Genomic DNA, 24,159 nt, shown 5'->3' with positions numbered 1-24,159 from the left:
ATCACATTCGCCATTTAAATGCACAGATCCAAACCACCGTTGCTTGCCCTGTGTGCAGTAGGCTGGCTAGAGCTTCTGCCTTTGCATTCAAAAGGCCAGACAGATGTCTAAATCAGGGGTCAGATACCTTTTTCAGTCGTGGGCCGGTCCACCGTCCCTCAGACCATGTGGTGGGCCAGACTATATTTTTTTTTGGGGGGGGGGGGGATGAACGAATTCCTATGCCCCACAAATAGCCCACATATGCATTTTAAATAAAAGGACACATTCTAATGTAAAAACACGCTGATTCCCGGACTGTCCATGGGCCGGATTGAGAAGGCGATTGGGCCGCATCTGGCCCATGGGACTTAGGTTGCCTATCCCCTGGTCTAAATGGATGCAGGTCCAAAGTACGTGCATCTACAATTGTTGGACTAGATGACCCTTGGGGGTACCTTCCAACTCTACAATTCTATGATTCTAAGTCAATGCTTTCATTGAGACCTATAAGGGCACTACATCATGTCCTCATGTTTCAGCTCTGTGCAATATGGCATTGTGGCCTTTAAGGACCAAATTGTACATTCAGCAGGTCTGAGTTCGCAAGTTGCTGATGAGCAGCTGAAAAGTAGCAGTAGGGAGGGTGGTCTGGTTGGCAGTGGAGACACAGCTGGTGGGAGAGAATACTTAAACCTTCTCTTGCTTTCCTCCTGACACTTCCTTCCCCAGCTGATGGTTCATGTGATGGTGGCAAAAATGCACCCAGAGCCTCAGCTGGAGGGAGCGAATCTGGGATAAGGGAGTCCCAGGAGATCACTTGTAGGGTAAGGGTTAAGCAACATCCGTCGCATGGCTTGCTAGAAATCACTCCCTTATCTTAATACTTACTGTAGATACTATTTGGCAACAATCCTGATTCCTAGATCCAGATCTGCTGGTGAATATGTGGGCAGACCCCCTCACTCACTTCTGCTAGCTTATCAACCATATGCAACTCCCAAGAACATATCTGGGAGTCCAACTGTGTAAGGTTGAAACAAAATAAAAAATAAAAAACATTCCTTCCAGTAGCACCATGGAGACAAACTAAGTTTGTTCTTGGTATGAGCTTTCGTGTGCATGCACACTTCTTCAGATACCAGTGTGCATGCACACGAAAGCTCATACCAAGAACAAACTTAGTTGGTCTCTAAGGTGCTACTGGAAGGAATTATTTATTTATTTATTTATTTATTTTGTTTTGACTATGGCAGACCAACACAGCTACCTACAGGTGAAAATCGGAAAATTAGAATATCGTGGAAAGGTTCATTTCTTTCAGTAATTCAACTTAAAAGGTGAAACTAATATATGAGATAGACTCATGACATGCAAAGTGAGATATGTCAAGCCTTTATTTGTTATAATTGTGATGATTATTACATACAGCTGATGAGAACCCCAAATTAACAATTTCAACTTTGGGGTTTTCATCAGTTGTACGCCATAATCATCACAATTACAACAAATAAAGGCTTGACATATCTCGCTTTGCATGTCATGAGTCTATCTCATATATTAAACTCCAGTAGCTAATGAAGACAATTGCTTGCATAAATGGACTTTTCCACAATATTCTAATTTTTTGAGTTTCACCTGTATGTGTAAGGTTGGTCAGAGAAGGATTTGTCACCCTTATTCTGAGATGCCCATGACCGACCAATGGACTATCGACTCCCAACTCATTTCACAAACACATGCATCAGCCTTACCTCTGAAGGGAGAGGATCCCACCCAGGTTTCGGTACAGGACAGTCCCCACCACGAAGACAGCGGAGTCATCTGTCTCTGCGAAGAAGCAAAAACAAGCAACAGACTAAGAAGAGAGGAAGAGGAACTGGCTCACGGGGGTATTGAAAGGTGATGGGCGGGAGCAAGGCGTGAGAGAGAGAGGTGGGCATCAGCCAGAGAGAATGTCTAGCATGGCTTGAGAAGAACAAGATGGAGTGGAAGAAAGTAACTCGCAGTGCTTTTTTTCTCAGGGAGCACTCAAGGGTACGCAGTACTGGCAGAGGCGTAGGAAGGTCAGGTGGTACCCGGTGCGAAAAATTTCTTGTCAACCCCCCCATTGATTTCCCCCCCTGCAAAAATGGTTTTACGTTATTTCATATTTTCTTACAAAGGAATAATAACAAGTAATAATAATAATAATAACTTATTTATATCCCGCCCTCCCCGGCCGAAGTCGGGCTCAGGGTGGCTAACATCAGATACGTAACATTGGTATAAAATCAAACAATAATTAAATTACCTCCTAAAAACATCTCAAAATCAAATTAAGGTCTAATTAGATGGCTTTCCACAGGGTGAGGGTTGGGAACAGGAAGTGCTCCACTGAACTGAAATTTCAGCCTTCACGACATTGGAAAACAGCCAAGTGAACAGCTATTTTGGTAGAGGAGGGTCAAGATATTAACCGATATGCATGAAATTTCATATATAGCTATATAATCCCTAGTATAGTAAGATAAGACCTTTGGAGCAGGCATTTTTTTAAAGGTTTTTTATGAACCGCCCTAGTAGGGCAGTAATTGTTCCTTGATAATTTGTCACCCCCTCCATTATGGAACTTGGGGCGGACCGCTCCCTACACCCCCCCTTGCTACACCCCGGAGTACTGGCACCTCTTTTTGTTGTTAAAAAGTGTGGCATTTACTATAACGACTTCATGGTGATTACCAGAACCTATTTTTCTAGGGGGGGGGAGCACTATTCCAGATCGTTGGCTATGTTGGGCTGGGGTTGATGGGAGTTGTAGTTCAAACAACAAGAAGAAGAAGAGTTTGGATTTGATATCCCGCTTTATCACTACCCGAAGGAGTCTCCAAGCGGCTCACATTCTCCTTTCCCTTCCTCCCCCACAACAAACACTCTGTGAAGTGAGTGGGGCTGAGTGACTTCAAAGAAGTGTGACTAGCCCAAGGTCACCCAGCAGCTGCATGTGGAGGAGCGGAGACGCGAACCCGGTTCACCAGATTACGAGTCTACCGCTCTTAACCACTACACCACACTGGCCAAAGCAGCCAAATCACAAATGCATGATTGCTAGACAGCCTCAAACAGGGGCAATGGCACCATGGAGTTTCAGAACCTGCACAGAAGGGACTCTATGATGTCATACCCCAAAACCTGGTTTGTGTGTGTGTGGGGGGGAGACCATGGGTTAATCCCAACCTCTTCCTTCCTGTCACCACACACCCCTTTTTCTTCCTGCGATGAGAGAAGACTTATCTTTGCTCTCCTCTGGAAAGCAATTTCCATTTTGAACTGGACTGTGGATATTTGTAACGTTTAAGGATTAAACCAGCCTACCTGGTTTTCATCAGTGCCTCTGTTGAACCATGGCAAGACTTTGATAAGTGAGTAAACCCTGGGGTTTTTTCTTGTTTACTTAGGAATCTGAGAGTGAATTATTTGCTAAGAATTTGCTAAGAAACGTAGAACAAGGAGAAGATAATCCATGTCTGAATAGAGTATCCTTGGATATCATTATATCTGTATCTCCTCTATATCTATCTGTATCTGTATCTGTATCTGTATCTGTATCTGTATCTGTATCTGTATCTGTATCTGTATCTGTATCTGTATCTATATTGATCAGAATACAAAGGCAAAATAAACACACACTGCTCTGCCTCCATGACATGCTTCTGTCTGCAGCCGGCGCCAAGAGGAAAAATCTCACCTGCAGTCGTCCCAACGCCCTTACCTGAAACCCCTGTGGAGAGGATGCTTTTGGACACAGTGACTTTGTCCTCTGCAGTGCGGGCCCAATCCACCATGCCCCGCCAGCCTTTCATAGGGAAGCTAATGTCTTTGGCTGCGTTGGCAGGGAGCTTCTGGATGCTGAGAACTTGAGAGGAGAGAAAGAGAAAGAGAGAGAGAGGAGGAAATCAAGCCAACTTCCACCTGCCCAGTGAGTTTCGCACGCACGGGAATAACAATGGACATTTAGAGCAGGAGAACAACTTGGCAGCTTGGTTGTGGGCGTACGGAAGAGGAATAAGGAGTTAAATCAGGGGCCTGGGACTTCACATCTCGGGGGTCAAATGTGGCCCTCCAGGTCTCTGTATCTGGCCCTTTGCACCCTTCACTGGTCCTGCTTCCACCACCACCCCCCGCCACCTCCCTGATCATTTCTGCTTCACCACAATGGGTCTTTGCTCATCTGAAGGGAGAACAGAGAGGGGTGTGTGTATCTACTGTCCAAAGTTAATTTTTGAACTTGTTGCCCTGCCCAATTTCTGCTTCTGGCCCTGCCAGCCACTGGGTTTGGTCTTCAGAAGGTTGTCCCAAAGGGAACGCAACCTTTGGGCTGAAAATATCCCCCCTCCCTGAGTTAAATTCATTCAACACTCCTGATCAACTGTACCATATAAAGAACCTTCAATGACAGTATCAATTACAGAGCCCATTTTCCACGTCCGTTTCTCCCTACGGGTCTCCTGGTTGTTGGCAGGCCAGTCAGATAAGCTTCGGTATAATGGACTCAGAGTCATCATGTTTGTGCATTCAAGACTTTTGGAGTGGAGTTTTGGAGACTCTAATGGAAATAGTTGGAGGGTGAAACCTATCGGGACTCACAACTGAGATATCAGGTTCCTATTTGTTAGTGCCTTCTAGGGATATTGGAGAAGTGCAGAAGCTCCATCTATCAGGCAGCAGGAAAGGGTATTGAAATGCTTATAACCGACAAGGTTATAAGAAAGAAACAACAAAGTACAGTATGTAGAATATGTGTTGGGCTTTTGGTTTTAACTGGAAAAGCCTCAAAACCAGTTTAGCACTTGGAGTGGTGTCCAGCTATGCTTCCTCTGCGTTTTCCTGCTTCTTCAGTGCTTTTGCAGAGTTTTTTCAAACTTCAAACTTCTTCTTCTTGCGCAACGGTACGTGTGCCTTGTGCCAGCAAATAAACTCCCACAACGTCTGGGTTGTTTCAAAGCAAGTACGCTTTATTTACAAGCATATAAATCACGGAGCCTCTCCTGGAGATTCGGACGACATCTCCGCTCTGGTTCAGTCAAAAGTGAAAGTAAGACTGACCAGGAAATAAACGGTGCGTCACATAAATCACAAAGACATCGCATACAGCAGATACCCGGATGTATGACACATCTTCCTCCCTGTGGGAGGGACGAACTGTTGAGCTTCTTTAACCCTGAAAGCTCCAAACCTCACAATATGTGGAGTTTGCAATATTCAATATCAATATTAGGCAGAGAGTCGTGGTAGGGTCTTCTTGGTGGTGGCTCCTCGATTATGAAATTCCCTCCAATTGGAGTTACTCTCATCCCCCTTCAGCAACTTATTTTCATCACCTACTAAAAAACACACGTCTGTAACATTCGGCATATGATGGCTAATAAGATGATTGCGTCTTTCAGTGTTTTGTGGCTACGTACTGTGTTGGCGACTGTTCTTCTTGTGATACTGAAGTTTTGTCCTTTTATCGCTGACCTTTTATTTTCTGTTTTATTGCCAAGTGTTCCAAGGTAGATATAAGTGGTGCAGCAAATTAATGTGATGTAATGAAGTTTGCCTTAGTTGCGCCTATTGTTATACACGGCTTGTCTGAACAAATTAACTCCGGACGACAGGAACGTACGATGCTGAGTTAAGCTGAGTCAGGCAATTGGTACATCTAGCCCTGGACTGCTTAATCTGACTGGCAGCAACTCCCCAGGGGTCTCAGGCAAAGAATGTCTGAAGCATCTGCTTCCTTATCCTTTCACCTGAAGATGCCAGGGTCGATGATCTCCGGCGGGCTAGGGACAAAGGTGAGAGCTGTTTCCTAGTTCTGCTGGATCTCTCAGCGGCCTTTGACACCATCGACCATAACATCCTTCTAGACCGGCTAGAGGGGTTGGGAGCTGGAGGCACTGTTATACAGTGGTTCCGCTCCTTCCTCCTGGGCCGTGTTCAGAAAGTGGTGGTGGGGGATGAGTGTTCAGACCCCTGGGCTCTCACTTGTGGGGTGCCTCAGGGTTCTGTCCTCTCCCCCATGCTTTTTAATATCTATATGAAGCCGCTGGGAGAGATCATCAGGGGGTTTGGGCTGGGTGTTCATCAGTATGCGGATGATACCCAGCTCTACCTCTCTTTCAAATCAGAACCAGTGAAGGCCGTGAAGGTCCTGTGTGAGTGCCTGGAGGCGGTTGGAGGATGGATGGCGGCTAACAGATTGAGGTTGAATCCTGACAAGACAGAAGTACTGTTCTTGGGGGACAGGAGGAGGGCAGGTGTGGAGGATTCCCTGGTCCTGAATGGGGTAACTGTGCCCCTGAAGGACCAGGTGCGCAGCCTGGGAGTCATTTTGGACTCACAGCTGTCCATGGAAGCGCAGGTTAATTCTGTATCCAGGGCAGCTGTCTACCAGCTCCACCTGGTACGCAGGCTGAGACCCTACCTGCCCGCGGACTGTCTCACCAAAGTGGTGCATGCTCTGGTTATCTCCCGCTTGGACTACTGCAATGCGCTCTATGTGGGGCTGCCTTTGAAGGTGACCCGGAAACTGCAATTAATCCAAAATGCGGCAGCTAGACTGGTGACTGGGAGTGGCCGCCGAGACCACATAACACCGGTCCTGAGAGATCTGCATTGGCTCCCAGTACGTTTCCGAGCACAATTCAAAGTGTTGGTGCTGACCTTTAAAGCCCTAAACGGCCTCGGTCCTGCATACCTGAAGGAGCGTCTCCACCCCCATCATTCAGCCCGGACACTGAGATCCAGCGCCGAGGGCCTTCTGTCTGTTCCCTCACTGCGAGAAGCAAAACTACAGGGAACCAGGCAGAGGGCCTTCTCGGTAGTGGCGCCCGCCCTGTGGAACGCCCTCCCATCACAGGTCAGGGAAATAAACAACTACCTGACATTCAGAAAAAACCTGAAGGCAGCCCTTTTTAGGGAAGTTTTTAATGTTTGATATTGTTGTATTTGGTTTCTGTTGGAAGCCGCCCAGAGTGGCTGGGGAAATCCAGCCAGATGGGCGGGGTACAAATAATAAATATTATTATTATTATTATTATTATTATTATTGAACCTGAACTAGGGAAGTTCTGCTTGCAAGATGAGTGCAGAATTTGCTGGCCAGGTTGCTCACCGGGGCGAGACGGTCTGAACATATTACACTGATCCTGGTCTGACTGCACCAGCTACCAATTAGTTTCCAGTCCCAATTCAAAGTGCAGGTTTTGACCTCTAATGTCTTAAATGGCTCAGTACTGCAATACCGCAAGGACCGCCTCTTTCCGTATGAACCTGCCCAGACCCTAATCTCATCTTCTGAGGCTCTTCTTTGTGTGCCTCCTCCTCGAGAGGTCCAGAGGGTGGCAGCATAAAAACGGGGCCTTCTCTGCAGTGGCTCCCCATCTGTGGAATGCTCTCCCCAGGGAGGTTCAGCTGGCACCTTCAATAGATACCTTTAGGCACCAGGCAAAAACGTTCCTCTTCAGCCGGGCCTTGGGTTGATTGATATCCAACGCCCCCTCCAAAATGTGCCGGGAAGGGGGAGTTTATTGTGCTGTTTTTGCTTTATTATATATTGTGTGTTTTTATAATGTGATTTTATGTTGTAACCGCCCTGAGACCTGAGGATATAGGGCTGTATTTTCCTAATAAATAAAATAAAATGTCCCAAGGGCCAAACTACACATTACACACAAATGTATCCTAAAGAAGCCAGCAGCTGGAGCTAGCTCAGCGTCTCTTTCCCTAGAAGAAGGAATTGCATAAACAGCATCCTCACTGATATTCCCCCATCAATTAAGCCAAACTGCAAAAAGAAAAGAAAAGAATAAACGCTATTAATGTTTTGAAATGACCAGCTGGCTAGAGGCATTCAGGCTGGGGGGTGGTCCAACCTACTCACCCAGGTTTTCAGTCACTTGATAGGAATCCTGGAAGTCCTTCATACGAAATCCTATGACATCAATGAAGTCCTCCACCAGCCTAAAAAGTTCCTTGACATTCGGTCCCATCTGCAAAGGCATGCATTTATTTATTTTTTAAATAATAATAATAATAATAATAATAATAATAATAATAATAATAATAATAATAATCAACCTGCATGACCATAATTGCTGATAACCCAAGACTAAGTTCAAATTGGGGTCCTCTTTCCCCCTCTCTCACACACAAACAAGCACAGCACTTCCTCGAGTAAGACCCGGATAACAGTCATAATAGATCCTGAAAATTTTATACTGTCAATTTTGTGCAATGTATTCATCTTTTTGGATGATGGTGATGGTGAGTTTTTCTAGACTGGCCATTGCAGAGTGGCATACATAGTCACAAAACCATACAAAAAATAAAAATTGCTATTGCAGTAGACATTCGCTTGTGCAAGAGAACTTTCTCCTCTTTTCTGGACTCTCGGGAGCTGATTTTTATGGCACATAGAAAGAGGAAAGGGAAGTCCTGGGTAGGACTCTGAGAAAAGAGCATTAAATATCACCCAAATGATGTGCTATCTTCATACATTGGATAGCTCAAGTATCACATATGCCCTGCAAGGTAACTTTCTTCCCAAAACCTGAACAAATTAATGAGCTTTCAGATGGTGATGAAAAGGAGCCCGACTGTATTTCAAAATGACTTTTTGGGGTGAGAGAAAGAGAAATTAAGCAAGCTGCATAGCTGGATCTGGGTCCCATTTGTCACTATTCCAGTTCCTGATATTTCATCAGACAAACAGCTGCCCCATTCTCTCTTAAGTCCTGAGGACTAGCACCTTGATTTTGTGACAATGCCCAAGGCCTGCAGATATGCACAGAAAGCCTGGCTTATATTGTCAGCCCAGCAGCTTGTTACGCTATTGGATTTAGCACACATAGATCTTCCTGGCTCTGGGATTTTATTTAGAAATAGGATAGAGGATGTAAGGGAAGACACCTCTGTCACAGCCCAAGTCCTTCCACACAGGCTTCCCAGGCCAGTGCAGTGTAGTGGTTAAGAGTGGTAGACTCGTAATCTGGGGAACCGGGTTCGTGTCTCCGCTCCTCCACATGCAGCTGCTGGGTGACATTGGGCTAGTCACACTTCTCTGAAGTCTCTCAGCCCCACTCACCCCACAGAGTGTTTGTTGTGGGGGAGGAAGGCAAAGGAGAATGTTAGCCGCTTTGAGACTCCTTAGGGTAGTGATAAAGCGGGATATCAAATCCAAACTCTTCTTCTTCCTGCATTTCAAAATCCGCTAGCAGGATTTGGAGGTGCAACACTTTCAGCATGAAACAGCAGCTTTCAGGGGTGCCTGAATTGCTTCTCCAAAGTTTGCCCCCTTTCCCCCTAGCATTAGTTCATAGCTGTTTGCATCCTAATCGACTGCAGCTGGAGCACCACTTCTTCTTCTTTAAATAATAATAACAGCCTGCCTTCTCCCTTAATAACAGTGATGTTGCCATGCAGCCAATTGGATTCATCTGCAAGATGGCACCTCTGAAGGAAAACAAGGCTAGTTTAAAGTGAGGACGTGCCCATGGTGATGTCATGCAGACAAATCCGATTGGCTGCATCCTAAGATGACATCGGTTGTCAGCAAATATTGTCATTCGGGTGAAACAACGGGGCTGAAGACACAGTGGAATGGGGATGTGATTTGTCGTGCAAGCAGAGTATTGTTGCCAAAGTCTGGGTTTCAGGTATTGGTGGACTTTGGCACTGTTACGGAAATTATTGGGGGGGGGGGGAGTCACCCAAGCAAAGTCTCCTCCCGAGCAAACTCATTGGGGTATGGAGTGATGCCCTTAAGGGAACCCATCTGTCCGCCATGATCCAGTAGGTGAGTGACCACGTGCACAGGGAAATGCCTCAGCAGGTAATCTCTGGGTGCTTCAGGAAGCCACTGGGCTAATATCCCTCAGCTGGAATCCCATTGTTCTCTCCCAGATAAGTGCTCAAGGTATCCTTGCCAATACTTAACACCCATTCACATTGGCCCAGGGCTATCTCCCTGATATTGCTCTGTTTCCCCCATATGCTAATCTTGTTTTTCCTATATGTTAATCATGTATAACCCTTCCCTTTTCGTGACGTAGTAATGATGTTTCCAAACTGTATTCTGGGATATGATAGGAGTTTTTAAAAGTTCTTGTAACGCTGCTCTGGGTGTGCAGTTTTGACTGTAACCTATTGCGCAATAAACCCTGTCTTGTCCTTGCTCCAGTGGCTGGACTTCTTTTATTTAACTCCGCAGAAACCAGTGGGCTTATCCCCAAGGGCCAGGTGCCTGGGCCGTTCCACACCTGGGATTTTCCATTTACAGTACCTTGCCTTTTGGAGAGAGGCCAAAATTTGCATTCTGCTGGACTTTGGGGAGAAGGTGTGAGGGCTCCAGCAGGGTCCTAGAGCCCTCCCAACTCCTTCCCAAAGCTGGCCAAGCACTAAGGAAGGAGCAGGGAAGACTCTAGGACCCTATGAGAGCCCTCAAGCCTCCTTCCCATAGCTGGGCAACTGCTTACTGGTGCCCACTGCAGGGAACCAGTCGCGCTACCCTAAAACTGCCTCTGTATGGTGGCAGCCGTGAGGGCACCTGAATTTATGGTTGCGAGGAAGGTGCCGTGTCTCAGCACCTTCTTGCTACACTCCTCTCTCCCCAAGAAATCACCTAAATAAAGGACACATCCTGTGCTGTAGTGGTTGGAGCTTCAGACTAGGACCTGGGAGAGACCAGAGTCCAAATCCCCAAACTATTTGGAGGACAAGAAGTCGGGAGGAATATTCTCTAATTTAAAAACAACACCATATGTTGTCCGAAATCGTACATACACATGCAGTTTTTCTCCTTTGATGGGGGGAGCCGTGCGAGTGTCGCATCAACTGAGTGCTGCATATCACCAAAGAGGATGAATTTTAAACCTGGAAGATGCCAGTTCAAACCTCGATTCACCTATGCCTAGGGCGAGGGCCGTATTCCTTCATTGGCAGCCTTCGGGGGGGGGGCTCATGCCAGTAGTATGTGGGGCCTGAGGCAAAGGTGGGCAGAGCAGCAAGTGCGACTCTTACTCAGGCGTCGGCAACCTGTGGCCCATGGGTTGGAAGCGGCCCGCAAAGGCCGTTTAACCGGCCCATGAGCCGCCCCAGAACTGAGCTGCCCACTTGGCGAGTCCCTGTGCCCCTAACCGGTGCGGAGCAGGGACTCGCTTCCGCGGCGTCGGAAATCACGTCTGCACACACGCAGACACCGGAAATTGTGTTTGGGCATGTGCAAACTCACGCAAATGCTGGACATCGCGGGTGGGCGCACTCACGCATGCTCGCTATCTGGCCCACTGCTCTTACTTTTGCACAACAGGCCACATTTAGTAAGAGATTTCCATGAATATCCTCCCCACTTCCACACCTCCAATCTCTGCATCCAAGCAGAGTTCCAGGACATGCAAAATAACTTGAGGACGCTGTGGAGCTCTGGATCAGTGAGAGGTGTGACCTGGGGACAGCATGTGCCAAGAACAGAATATCAAGAGCAAGGTAAAAATCTTGTGGGAATGTGGTAGATACTAGGAGATTATATATTTATATATATAACGTATGTAAAAAATAATGTATTTTTTAATCTCTGTTGGAAGCTGCCCAGAGTAGCTGGGGAAACCCAGCCAGATGGATGGGGTACAAATATTATTATTATTATTATTATTATTATTATTATTATTATTATTATATAGTATCCTTCCTAACTCACGCTTGTGAGTCAGTAACAGAGTGGATTCTCCAATATATAGTTGGGCAATAGGGGCAGTACAGGATTCCTTTTGGTGTACCGACCTCCCCGCTGCACCAAGGATTCCCTGCCCGAGCTGCTTCAGGTCGTGGCGGATGTTCTCCTGGAGTCACCTAGTTTGGTCGTCCTAGGGGATTTTAACATCCATGCCGACACGACCTTACAAGGGGCCGCTCGGGACTTCGTGGAAAGCATGGCCTCCATGGGGCTGTCCCTGAATAAGTCTGGTCCAACTCATAGCCGAGGACATGCCTTAGACCTGGTATTCACCTCTATGGATGTTGGTGATCTGACATTAAAAAAAAGTGAAACTAAAGAAGTGCCATGGTCAGATCACTTCCTGGTACAACTGGACTTCTCCGCAACCCTTCCCCTCTGCAGGGAGGTGGGACCAATTCGGATGGTCCGCCCCCGCCACTTAATGGATCCAAATGGTTTCCAGAGAGTGGTAGGGGATACTTTATCCCATGTTGATGGCCTTTCAGCCGATTCCCTGGTGGCCCGCTGGAATGTGGAGCTAACCAGGGCTATTGACTGTTTGGCTCCGAAGCGCCCTCTCCGGTTGCATGGAGCCCGGACAGCCCCGTGGTTTTCCCCGGAGCTGAGGGCGATGAAACAATCGTTGAGACGGCTAGAGCGCCGGTGGCAGAAAACCCATTCTGAATCCGACCGAACACAGGTTAGAGCTCAACGTCGAGCCTACCAAGTGGCGATAGCGACGGCGAAGAAGACTTTCTTCACCGCCTCTATTGCATCTGCGGAAAATAGCAGCAGGAGACTCTTTCAGGTGGTTCGGAATCTATCGGAGCCACCTTCGTCATCGGGGCCTGGTAGGGACCCCAAGATCTCCTGCAATGCGTTTGCAAAGTTTTTTGCAGATAAAATCGCTCAGATTCGGAAAGAGATAGACTCCACCGTGGGAGCAGGGCCAGGGCGGGAGAGTGCCAGAGTCCTGTCTAGTCCAGTTGCGTGGGATCAATTTCAGTCTGTTACCTCCGAGGATGTGGACAGGCTGCTTGGACGAGTGAAACCAACCACCTGTCTCCTTGATCCTTGCCCATCCTGGCTTATAAAAGCTAGCCGGGAGGGGCTGGGCGATGGGCTGCGCGGGGTGGTGAATGCTTCCCTCTGTGAGGGAGCCTTCCCAGCCCCGCTGAAAGAGGCGGTCATTAAACCGCTTCTTAAAAAAACATCTTTAGACCCGGCCAATATGGCCAACTATCGCCCAGTCTCAAATCTACCATTCTTGGGCAAGGTGATTGAGAGGGTGGTTGCTGAACAACTCCAGGCACGCCTGGAAGAAGCGGACCATTTGGATCCCTTCCAATCGGGATTCAGGCCTCACCATGGGACTGAAACCGCCTTGGTCGCGCTGGTCGATGATCTCCGGCGGGCTAGGGACAAAGGTGAGAGCTGTTTCCTAGTTCTGCTGGATCTCTCAGCGGCCTTTGACACCATCGACCATAACATCCTTCTAGACCGGCTAGAGGGGTTGGGAGCTGGAGGCACTGTTATACAGTGGTTCCGCTCCTTCCTCCTGGGCCGTGTTCAGAAAGTGGTGGTGGGGGATGAGTGTTCAGACCCCTGGGCTCTCACTTGTGGGGTGCCTCAGGGTTCTGTCCTCTCCCCCATGCTTTTTAATATCTATATGAAGCCGCTGGGAGAGATCATCAGGGGGTTTGGGCTGGGTGTTCATCAGTATGCGGATGATACCCAGCTCTACCTCTCTTTCAAATCAGAACCAGTGAAGGCCGTGAAGGTCCTGTGTGAGTGCCTGGAGGCGGTTGGAGGATGGATGGCGGCTAACAGATTGAGGTTGAATCCTGACAAGACAGAAGTACTGTTCTTGGGGGACAGGAGGAGGGCAGGTGTGGAGGATTCCCTGGTCCTGAATGGGGTAACTGTGCCCCTGAAGGACCAGGTGCGCAGCCTGGGAGTCATTTTGGACTCACAGCTGTCCATGGAAGCGCAGGTTAATTCTGTATCCAGGGCAGCTGTCTACCAGCTCCACCTGGTACGCAGGCTGAGACCCTACCTGCCCGCGGACTGTCTCACCAAAGTGGTGCATGCTCTGGTTATCTCCCGCTTGGACTACTGCAATGCGCTCTATGTGGGGCTGCCTTTGAAGGTGACCCGGAAACTGCAATTAATCCAAAATGCGGCAGCTAGACTGGTGACTGGGAGTGGCCGCCGAGACCACATAACACCGGTCCTGAGAGATCTGCATTGGCTCCCAGTACGTTTCCGAGCACAATTCAAAGTGTTGGTGCTGACCTTTAAAGCCCTAAACGGCCTCGGTCCTGTATACCTGAAGGAGCGTCTCCACCCCCATCATTCAGCCCGGACACTGAGATCCAGCGCCGAGGGCCTTCTGTCTGTTCCCTCACTGCGAGAAGCAAAACTACAGGGAACCAGGCAGAGGGCCTTCTCGGTAGTGGCGCCCGCCCTGTGGAACGCCCTCCCATCACAGGTCAGGGAAATAAACAACTACCTGACATTCAGAAAAAACCTGAAGGCAGCCCTTTTTAGGGAAGTTTTTAATGTTTGATATTGTTGTATTTGGTTTCTGTTGGAAGCCGCCCAGAGTGGCTGGGGAAATCCAGCCAGATGGGCGGGGTACAAATAATAAATATTATTATTATTATTATTATTATATGTCAGGAAGTGAGTTGGTAGATTCATTTGAATCTCTTTACTTAAGCAATCCAATCTGGCTTTGTTCTGATTGGGTTTGGTTCCTGGTAAGTCCCCTTTTATCCTTTCTAAGAAGAATAAAGAGTATAACATGTTTACTCACATTCAGTTCACAGTTGGATCCCTGAAGGCAGCCTTTAGCTTGTAGTTACAGATACCGTGCGGCTTACATCCTTGTAAGGATGGGCCCATGTGCTGCTGGCAGAGAGCCAGCAGTGAAGGGAAGAAAAGGCATCAAAAGAGGAAGGTGACTGCGTGACTGGACCTTTTGTTAGGTCTGCATGGGTCACGCTCACCTACCTGGTCACATGCAGGGGGAGTATGCTCCAGACCAGGTGTAACAGGAAATTCTACCTTGGCTGGAGTAACATCCCCTGTCTGTGTCCACGCTAGGGAAACAAGGAGTGTTGCATTTGACTGTTCCAATGGATTACATCCCACAGATCTATGGAGGGCCACATTCAAATCCCAGGGCCGAGGCTCCTCATTCCTGCCCTAGGTTGCCTTGCCAAGCATTTCCCATCAGCTCTTCCAATCTGCAGTGTGGTGCATTGGTTAGAGTGTTGGAACAGGACCTGAGAGAGCAGGCTTCGAATCCTGACCCGGCCATGAAATGCAGTGAGTAACCTTGGGCCGGTCACTGCCTCTCAGCCTAACCTACCTCACTGGGTTGTTGTGGGGATTAAATGGGGGAGAGGGAACAATGTTCACCATCTTCCTTGGAGGAAAAGTTTGGCTATGAATGCAATAATGAAATAATATGGAGAATCGCAATATCTGCCTGCCTCGCAAGACCGTTGTGAGGATCCTGGAGGTAGTGTCTGCCAATAAACCAAGGAAGAAAAGACTAGATAAATACTGAAATATTTGCAGCCTTGTTAAAACCCCTGAGAGACAGACACTTGCACCCGTTCACATACAAAACTCCCAAAGGTGATGATGCCCATCTGAAGGACAAGGTTCTCGTACCAGCTGAGCTTCTTCCCACTTGTCTCGGTTATCTTCCGTCAGGATGTTGCTGATTATCTGGACAAAGTTCTAGGACAGAAAGACAAAGAAAAGAAGCAAAAGCTGTGATCCGAGGAAGGGTTTAGTTTCATCCATGACACACCAGGGCTCGCCCAAAGCATATGCTCATCCCTAGAAGGGCTATAGCTCAGTGGAAGGGCATCTGCCTTGCATTCAGGAGGTCCCAGGTTCAGTCCCCGGCATCTCCAGGTAGAGCTGGGAGAGACGCCTCTGTCTGAATTCATGGAGAGCTGCTGCCAGTCAGTGTAGACAATACTGAGCTAGGTGGACTAATGGGCCCACGCAGTATAAGGAAACATGCTTGCTATGTTCGTCGAATTTGCTCCAATGCTCTCGGTCAACTCATTTTTCTGATTTGGAAAAGGAAACGGCCCTGCAGTCATGCTACACATCTCCATCCACTTCTGAGCTGACCCAGAAAAGCCCAGAAAAAAAGGTGTGCTTCGTGACAGCTAAAGGGAACCAGGCCCTGATAGCTAAAAACTGGAAGACAGAAGAAATACCAACGACTGAAGAATGGCAGATGAAAATGATGGAGTATATGGAGCTTGCTGAGATGACCGGGAAACTCCGTGACCAGAGGGACGACGCGGTGGAAGAAGAGCGAAAGAAATTTAAATTGTATTTTAAAAAAATCATTGTATGATTGAAAATTAGATATAATTTGGAAGAAAAGTTAAACTGTAGATTTAGAGTTTGGATACGTGCTTAGGAATTGTGAGAGAATGAGTTAAGATATTAGATAAGACTAATGATTAGGTATTTTTATAGTAAAATAAGATTTTGCAAGATGTATAGAAATTACTAATGATGATTGACAAGGAACGCAGGAAGGGGAGATGAGAGGAAGTCAATATACAATGTAAAGGATAGAAGTTAGTGACAGTAACAATTCTGTAGGTTTGTTCTTTGTTTGGTTGTATTGTTTTGTATTTGTTTGTTTTTGTTGATTGTTGTTTTTATAAAATTATGTGTGTGTGTGTGTGTGTGTGTGTATGTGTGTGTGTGTGTGTGTGTGTGTGTGTGTGTGTGTGTATATATATATATATATATATATATATATATATATATATATATATATATATAATTAAAAGGGAACCAGGCCCTGGATCTAGGGATGTCAAAGAATTTCATTGGAGATGGAAACGGCCAATGTTTGCTTAATCACGCAATTGACTACCTTCCCCCTCCCCGTTTGTGTTGCGTTTCCTTTGCACTGAAGTGAATGGGATGGAAGAAAGTGATGGCAATGCAATTTGTGCATTTCGCCACGGCGGGCAGTGAGATGAACTGCAGCAGAAGGGGGTAAGTGCTGCCTGCAACAACTACGAGGGAGGAAAGGCGAACACTGCCTTCTTTCATCCCTACCTGAAACCCACCTCCATGAAATGTATCCCAGGTGGAGTCAGGGACTGGGCAGGGGAGGAACGGTGGAGACCGCCTCCCCATCCTGACCCTTCCAGGGAGGAGGAACAGGAAGACAGTATAGATTTACAACAGGGGTTTGAGGGAGGTCACAGCTCAGAGGCAGATGAGGGGGGAAGCTGGGAAATAAGGGGAGGAGGAGGCAGAACCAGAACAGCAGCTGGCTGACATGGTGCATTTAGAAAGCATTCCAGACCCCTTCATCTCCCAGAACCCGGCGAGCCTTAAAAGTAGGAGAGCAAAGAGCCCAAAGACAGAGGGCACGTAGCAGAGGAGATTATGAGGATGTAGAATGAGGAAGTGGGAGAGACAGGGGATGGTGAAAATTCATTCAGGACATCACCATTATCCAAGGGGCTGGGTTCTATAGCCTCTCTCTGTAATATTGAAATAAAAAGGACGGTAAGAAACTTTTCCTTGTCTTTATACTTTCCTGGGCACCCAGCTGGGAGCTGCTGACAGCATCCTGACAGATGGTAAGGTGTTTAGATACCACCAAAACCCTCTCCTAGGACACAGGCAACAAAAAATGGCTCTACAAAAATGGCTCTATTGCTCCGGTGACCTGTGCTCATGGGCTTCATAAAGGCTTCAGTTGGCCGTTGTGGGAAAGTGGAAGCTGGACTGCATGCACTTTCTGTGTGATCCAGGCGGTTTCTCCTTTTATACCTATGCGGCGCTGGCTGAGCCCACTGGGCCTGGTGGAGCGGCAGGCAGGGAGACCAACAGTAGGGGGCGCCAGAGCCAATGACAAGCAGAGACAATGAATTCTAGCTTTCATAGAATCTTAGAATTGTAGAATCTGAAGGGACCACGCGGGTCATCTAGTCCAACTCCCCGAAATGCAGGAATATTTTGTCCAACGTGGGGTTCAAACCCACAAACCTGAGATTAAGGGTCTCATGCTCTATCGACTGAGAGCCAGTGTGGTATAGTGGTTAAGAGCGGTAGACTCGTAATCTGGGAACCGGGTTCGTGTCTCCGCTCCTCCACATGCAGCTGCTGGGTGACCTTGGGCTAGTCACACTTCTTTGAAGTCTCTCAGCCCCACTCACCTCACAGAGTGTTTGTTGTGGGGGAGGAAAGGAAAGGAGAATGTTAGCCGCTTTGAGACTCCTTTAGGTAGTGATAAAGCGGGATATCAAATCCAAACTACTCCTCCTCCTCCTCCTCCTCCTCCTCCTCCTCCTCCTCCTCCTCTTCTTCTTCTTCTTCTTCTTCTTCTTCTTCTTCTTCTTCTTCTTCTTCTCTGTCCTTCCACGAGGACAACACTGAAACAATGGTGGAAGAAGCTGCAAGGTAGCATCACTCCCTGGACTGAGTTGAAAGTAAGCAGGCAGGCAGACTGAAATCAGTGGCACCATGTCCCGTTCATCCCAATGGCCCTGCCTCAAGTGTTCCTAGGCTTCTAACACCTGGTCTGCTGCTGTTTACATTTCCCCAGAGTGTCCGTCCGGTTCGGCCCATTCCTGAGAGTTCAGGAAGGAGGTGGTGGAAAAGGAGGAGGCCTTTATTTCAAAGCCATTGATTTCCTTTCCAATTAGATAATTAGCAGCGACGCCATGCGGGAAAGCAATCCAAGAGGATATATTTAACATTTTAAAGGCATGTGACCGTGACCTTCCCCCAAGGACAGTCCCATAGCTGCTCTGCACAGACAACTGCAGAACGACGATTCCTATCTCCCGGTTCTGCCATGGGGACACCAAACGCTTTCCCCCGTTTCCCACTAACCACTGTGGCTCTGTCCATAGATGGCACAGAAACCAATTCATTCCGGCCCAGGGAAATTTCATTTAAAAAATGAAACTTTGCTTTCCAAAGTTGCATTCTAGCCACTGGGGAGAAGCAAGAGGGAAGAGAAATTTTGGAGATGCCTGAAAAAAAAGCAGGAACAATTTCATTTTCTCCCCACTGCACCGGGAGTAGAGCTGGTACTTTGCTGCTGCTGTCCCTGATGGAGAAAGCCATGATGGCTGGAGACGACTGGGTCAAACAAATATTTTCATTATGACAGATAATGCTATCATTGGCTACTAGTCCTTCCCTCCCTTTTGAACCTTCCACTAAGCCTCTAAATGCCTGTTACTAGGGATCATAAGTGGAGAAAAATGCTGTTGCTGAAGACTTCCCATGGGCATCTTGTGGAGCCCTGGGAGAGGAAGATGTTGGGGTAGATGGGCTTAATCAAGCAAGGCTTTTCTTAAGTGACTGTTAGAAAGGGGAAAAATTCCTTCCAGTAGCACCTTAGAGACCAACGAAGTTTGTTCTTGGTATAAGCTTCCGTGTTCATGCACACTTCTTCAGATACACTGAAACAGAAGTCACCAGACCCTTGTATATAGTGAGAGGGTGGAGAGGGGTATGACTCAGAAGGGTGGCGGGATTGGTGTAGATAAATTAAGGAAGGTTAGCCATGATACCTATTAGCCATGATACCTAAATATCCATCACCTCCTGGCAAATAGAAGGGGAAGAAATGGAGGCAGTGAGAGATTTTACCTTCTTGGGCTCCATGATCACTGCAGATGGTGGCAGCAGTCACAAAATTAAAAGACTCCTGCTGCTTGGGAGGAAATCAATGACAAACCTAGATAGCATCTTAAAAAGCAGAGACATCACCTTGCCGACAAAGGTCTGTATAGTTAAAGTGATGGTTTTCCCAGTAGTAATGTATGGAAGTGAGAGCTGGACCATAAAGAAGACTGATCGCCAAAGAATAGATGCTTTTGAATTATGGTGCTGGAGGAGACTCTTGAGAGTCCCATGGACTGCAAAAAGATCAAACTTATCCATCCTTAAAGAAATCAGCCCTGAGTGCCCTGAGTCACTTCAGGACATATCCTGAAGTTGAGGCTCCAGTACTTTGGCCACCTCATGAGAAGAGAAGACTCCCTGGAAAAGACCCTGATGTTGGGAAAGGTGGAGGGCACAAGGAGAAGGGGGCGACAGAGGATGAGATGGTTGGACAGTGTTCTTGAAGCAACTAGCATGAGTTTGGCCAAACTGCGAGAGGCAGTGAAAGATAGGCGTTCCTGGCGTGCTCTGGTCCATGGGGTCATGAAGAGTCGGACACGACTGAACGACTGAACAACAACAACAACCTAAATTGAAACTCAGTGTTCAGAGCCAATTATGTTCAGAGCAGTTCCTGGAGGAGTAAAACAAAGGGGTGTGTTTGAAATTATCTAGCCTTCATATCAATACTTTGGCTGTGATTCTTGCATTGCACAGGGTTGGGCTAGATGTCCCATTGGGTCCCTTCCAACTCTACAGTCCTATGATTCTGGTTATGGACTTCCTGGATGCATCTGCTGGACCACTGTGTACAACCGGATGCTGAAATAGAGGGACCCATGTCTACAAATCATGAACCCAGCCATATGTGTCACACAGTCTCATCACGCATTCTTGTGACAGTGTTCCACCAATGCACGAATGGACTTTGGGAAAGTAGAAGGTGTGGATGAAATGAAGATCAAGATTGAGAAAACTGCACATTAAAAAATGTACAAAGCAGAACCACAGAGGCCTCCTAGCAAGTTGGACACATTTGACAGGTAATTCTGAGCTCCAAACTCCAAGGAGAAGACTTTTGGAATCATCTCTCCTTGCTCAAGCTGTTGGATCTCCAACCTGCCAGCTCACCTGTATGTCACCAGTAGTGGGGCTGTAATAAGCTCTTCGGAAGATCTCGGTCATGTTCCTGAGTACGTCGATGGTCGAGAGCAGATCCCCACTGTAGCTGGTCCCATCCTGAGAAATCTCCACCAGGTTTTGCAACACACCCGATACCCCTTCCCCTATCAAACCCCGCTGGGCTTTTGAAAGATGATCTCTTGTCTGGGGAAACAGAAATTGACACGTGTTAATTGACCCGGGTGGCGCTGTGGGTTAAACCACAGAGCTTAGGGCTTGCCGATCAGAAGGTCAATGGTTCGAATCTCCACGGCAGCATGAGCTCCCGTTGCTCGGTCCTGGCTCCTGCCCACTTGCAGTTCGAAAGCACATCAAAGTGCAAGTAGATAAATAGGTACCACTCTGGTGGGAAGGTAAACAGTGTTTCCATGCGCTGCTCTGGTTTGCCAGAAGCGGCTTTGTCATGCTGGCCACATGACGTGGAAGCTGTATGCCAGCTCCCTCGGCCATTAATGCAAGATGAGTGCCGCAACCCCAGAGTCGGACATGACTGGACCTAAAGGTCAGGGGTCCTTTACCTTTAACTTAAAACAGGGGTGGAGAACCAGATGGGTGGGGTATAAATAATAAATTTATTATTATTATTATTATTATTATTATTATTATTATTATTAAGCCACATGTTTACCTTCGTACACCGGACTGTTTCCCAGTCCTATAAAAGCTATAAATGCATTTCTCTCCACCTACCTGTGTCTCTCCATCCTTTATCCAGTTTAAGCCAAGAGACACACTATTTAAGGCTTTGGGCTAACCTGGTGGTTGGTTGCTCTACCAGTCACAGAAAAGAAAACCTGGCCATGTAACATCAGCTTCTGTGATTGGAAGGCAGTATGACGTCTCTGGATTGGATGGGTCTGGTATATAAATACTAGAAACCTCGAATTCTCTCCATGATTGGTCAGCAGATCAGCACCTCCTGCTTGCTATACTTCTCCAAAGCATCCTCAACTCCATCCACTGAGTTAGGGGACACTGAGTTGGAGATTGCACATTCCAGGTCTGGATTTAGGTTCCCTGGCCCAGCCTCGACACTCACCATCATCTGGATGTTCCTGTAGTCAATGGAAACACACTTGACATATGTTGGAAGGGTCCAATAGGCAATACCCTCTTCATCCAGCATGCACCGGCGTAGGATCAGCCCTGAAGGAGAGCAGAAAGGGGAAAAGTCAAGCACATCATCAGTTGGCTGGTGAACTTACAAAGTCTACCCACAACAGCATTGATCCTTATCAGTCCAAGGAAGGAAGTTGGCCAACATGAGAAAATCAAGCCACTGTAAATTCAGATAGCTGCTACTGGAGATGACTGATGTGTGGTTGTAGAAAGCAGCAGACTGTGTGTGAAATAGGGAGATTCTGCCTTCACGGAGTTCAGTGGCAAAGTCCATTTAGTTCCAAAGTGAAACCTGCTCTCTAATTTCTTAAAAAAATGTTATTTCCCCATGACAGAAGCTTCTGTTCTTCTGCCTCATTTGCAACGTATGTCATTTCACTATGCGTGTGGTTGAGCTTACCTTATCGTAGTAAGACGACCAATGGTGGTGTCCATTTTTTCCTTTCCAATACACATCCCTCCTGCACTCTGCAGCCTCCATGGCTGCCCCAAGTGCTTCCTTCTCTGAAAAAAAGTCCCATGAGAGGACCTACGTCATGACTTCCCCTGGGTCTTAACTGAGAAACCATGGAGGTTGGCAACTGAATGCCTGAGATGGACGCAATCGCTGATTTTAGTTCTAAGGGAAGTCGTTCCTTTTATACTTGCAAAACTGACCTGCAGGGTCAGAAACCAGGACGGATCAAAATTCCAAGGAGAGTGGAGTAAATTTATGGATTATTTAAGATATAATCATGGAAGTCTGAAGACACTAGTAGGATTGGAATGACCCTATGACAGTGTTGATAGGATTAAAATAAGTATGGCGTGATGGGAATGGACTAGAAAACCTGCTGATGTGAGGGAAGGAAGTCGTTGCTCGATAGAGCGAGAATGTGTGTGTATTTGTATGTTGACGATTTGTTGAATTTGTTTAATTGGAAATGTAATAAAAATTATTTGGGGGGGGGGAGAGGAAAAAAAATCTTCCACACTTTTAGCAATCACATCACAATTTATCTTTTAAAGAAATCTGTACTTTAAAAATAAAAAAATAATAACAAGCACAATAAAATGGAATAAAAGCTGTCAGGCCCCAGTAGGCAGCCTCCCTACATTCCTGTTTCCACAGTAATGCCCAGGCCCCCAGGAAGGCTGCAAAGTGCAGACCATAAGGGAGCTGAATTGCAGAATGAAAGAATGGACACCCACAAACACCCCAGACCACCTACAGTATAAGGTAAGTGTAAGGGTTTTCAGTGATTGCTCATGAGTAACCAGTCTGATGCCGTGGTTTCTAAAACGTAAGTTTATTTATTGTGCAGATATGTACAGTGCAGCACCAAGAAGTACGTCTAGCTCATCCTTTGGCAGAGTCCGGGAATGACTCTTTCCGGTTCTTTGCCCAGCATAAAAGCCGCGGGATGTGGAACCCCCGCCTCCCCCCTCTGTGCCTTTCCCCCCTGCGCAAGTGGGGAGACGAAAGAGGCGCCTCCCCTCCAGCCTCTGCTTGGTGCGAGGGCTCTCCTTCCCTGTCAGAGCCCTGACTCCTACTTCCCCGTCCCGTCTCCCCCTCCCCACTAGAGGGATCACTGCCTCCCTCACTGGAGGAAGACGAATTACTGAGCAGGTGGGGCGGGGGCTTGCGATAGCCTAAATGTCCTGGCAACCCTTTGCGCTGAGGTGAGGGCAGTACCCTGGCAGTAAGCACACACACACAAGCAAACACAAAACACTCTGCAGCCCACCCATGGAATTTCACCAACATTTAACCTAGGTGCATAAGGAGAGCCTGCAGGATCAGGCCACTAGCCCATCTAGGTCAGCAACTTGTCTTCATAGTGGCCAACCACATGGCCCTAAGGGAAACCGGCGAGCAAGATCCGAGCGCAAGAGCAAAACTCTCCCCTCCTGTGGTTCCCAGCAACTGCTGTTCAGAGGCATTGCTGCCTCTACCTGTAGAGGAAAAGCACAGCCATGTTGGCTAGAAGCCAACAATAGCCCTCGCCTTCCACACATTGGTCTCTCTTCTAAAGCCACCCTAATTTGGTGGTACTCTAAGTTGGTGGTTTCCTTCTTCCCTTTGATCACTTCCGAATGCTGTTTCTTTCCTCGCTGATTGATGGAGAAGAGTTGGGCAGCGGAAGGAGAAAATTTTGGCTCGACAACAAGCGCAGCCCATTGATTACAGGTGGACACACATCATTGCTTGCTCAAGAACCACATGGGAGAACCTACAGTCAGGAAATAAATATTCAGTAGCAACAACATCTTTGGGAACCCACAGGCAGTTATTCATCAACCTGGCAAGAGCCAGTGTCCACTGCCTTCCATTACTCTTGTCTCTCCTAATTTAGAGTGATCCTCTGGTTTGGCAGTTCCCCACCTTTGGGATTCACAAGCTTAAGTGGTGGGGCGGGATGAAACAAATGAGGCCACCTTACCTGACCCCTTCCTTGCCATGGAAGTGGACACAC

General features: G+C 47.4%; 1 protein-coding gene across 1 annotated transcript in view; it reads right to left on the bottom strand.

The window, feature by feature from the left end:
- ADGRB1 (adhesion G protein-coupled receptor B1) overlaps nt 1–24,159 on the bottom strand; it is a 272,638-nt gene that overhangs the window by 151,694 nt on the left and 96,785 nt on the right. The window contains exons 9-14 of the mRNA XM_033155932.1: nt 21,624–21,730; nt 20,534–20,728; nt 15,401–15,469; nt 7,886–7,994; nt 3,731–3,874; nt 1,734–1,809 (exon numbers count right to left, since the gene is read on the bottom strand). Coding sequence (XP_033011823.1) covers nt 1,734–1,809; nt 3,731–3,874; nt 7,886–7,994; nt 15,401–15,469; nt 20,534–20,728; nt 21,624–21,730 — 700 coding nt within the window. The remainder of the gene's footprint in view (nt 1–1,733; nt 1,810–3,730; nt 3,875–7,885; nt 7,995–15,400; nt 15,470–20,533; nt 20,729–21,623; nt 21,731–24,159) is intronic.

Source organism: Lacerta agilis, chromosome 7 (genome assembly GCF_009819535.1).
Source record: "Lacerta agilis isolate rLacAgi1 chromosome 7, rLacAgi1.pri, whole genome shotgun sequence".
NCBI classification, from domain to species: Eukaryota; Metazoa; Chordata; class Lepidosauria; order Squamata; family Lacertidae; genus Lacerta; species Lacerta agilis.
The sequence above is the reverse complement of the archived record's forward strand: the minus strand, read 5'-3'. Positions and strand labels throughout refer to the sequence as shown.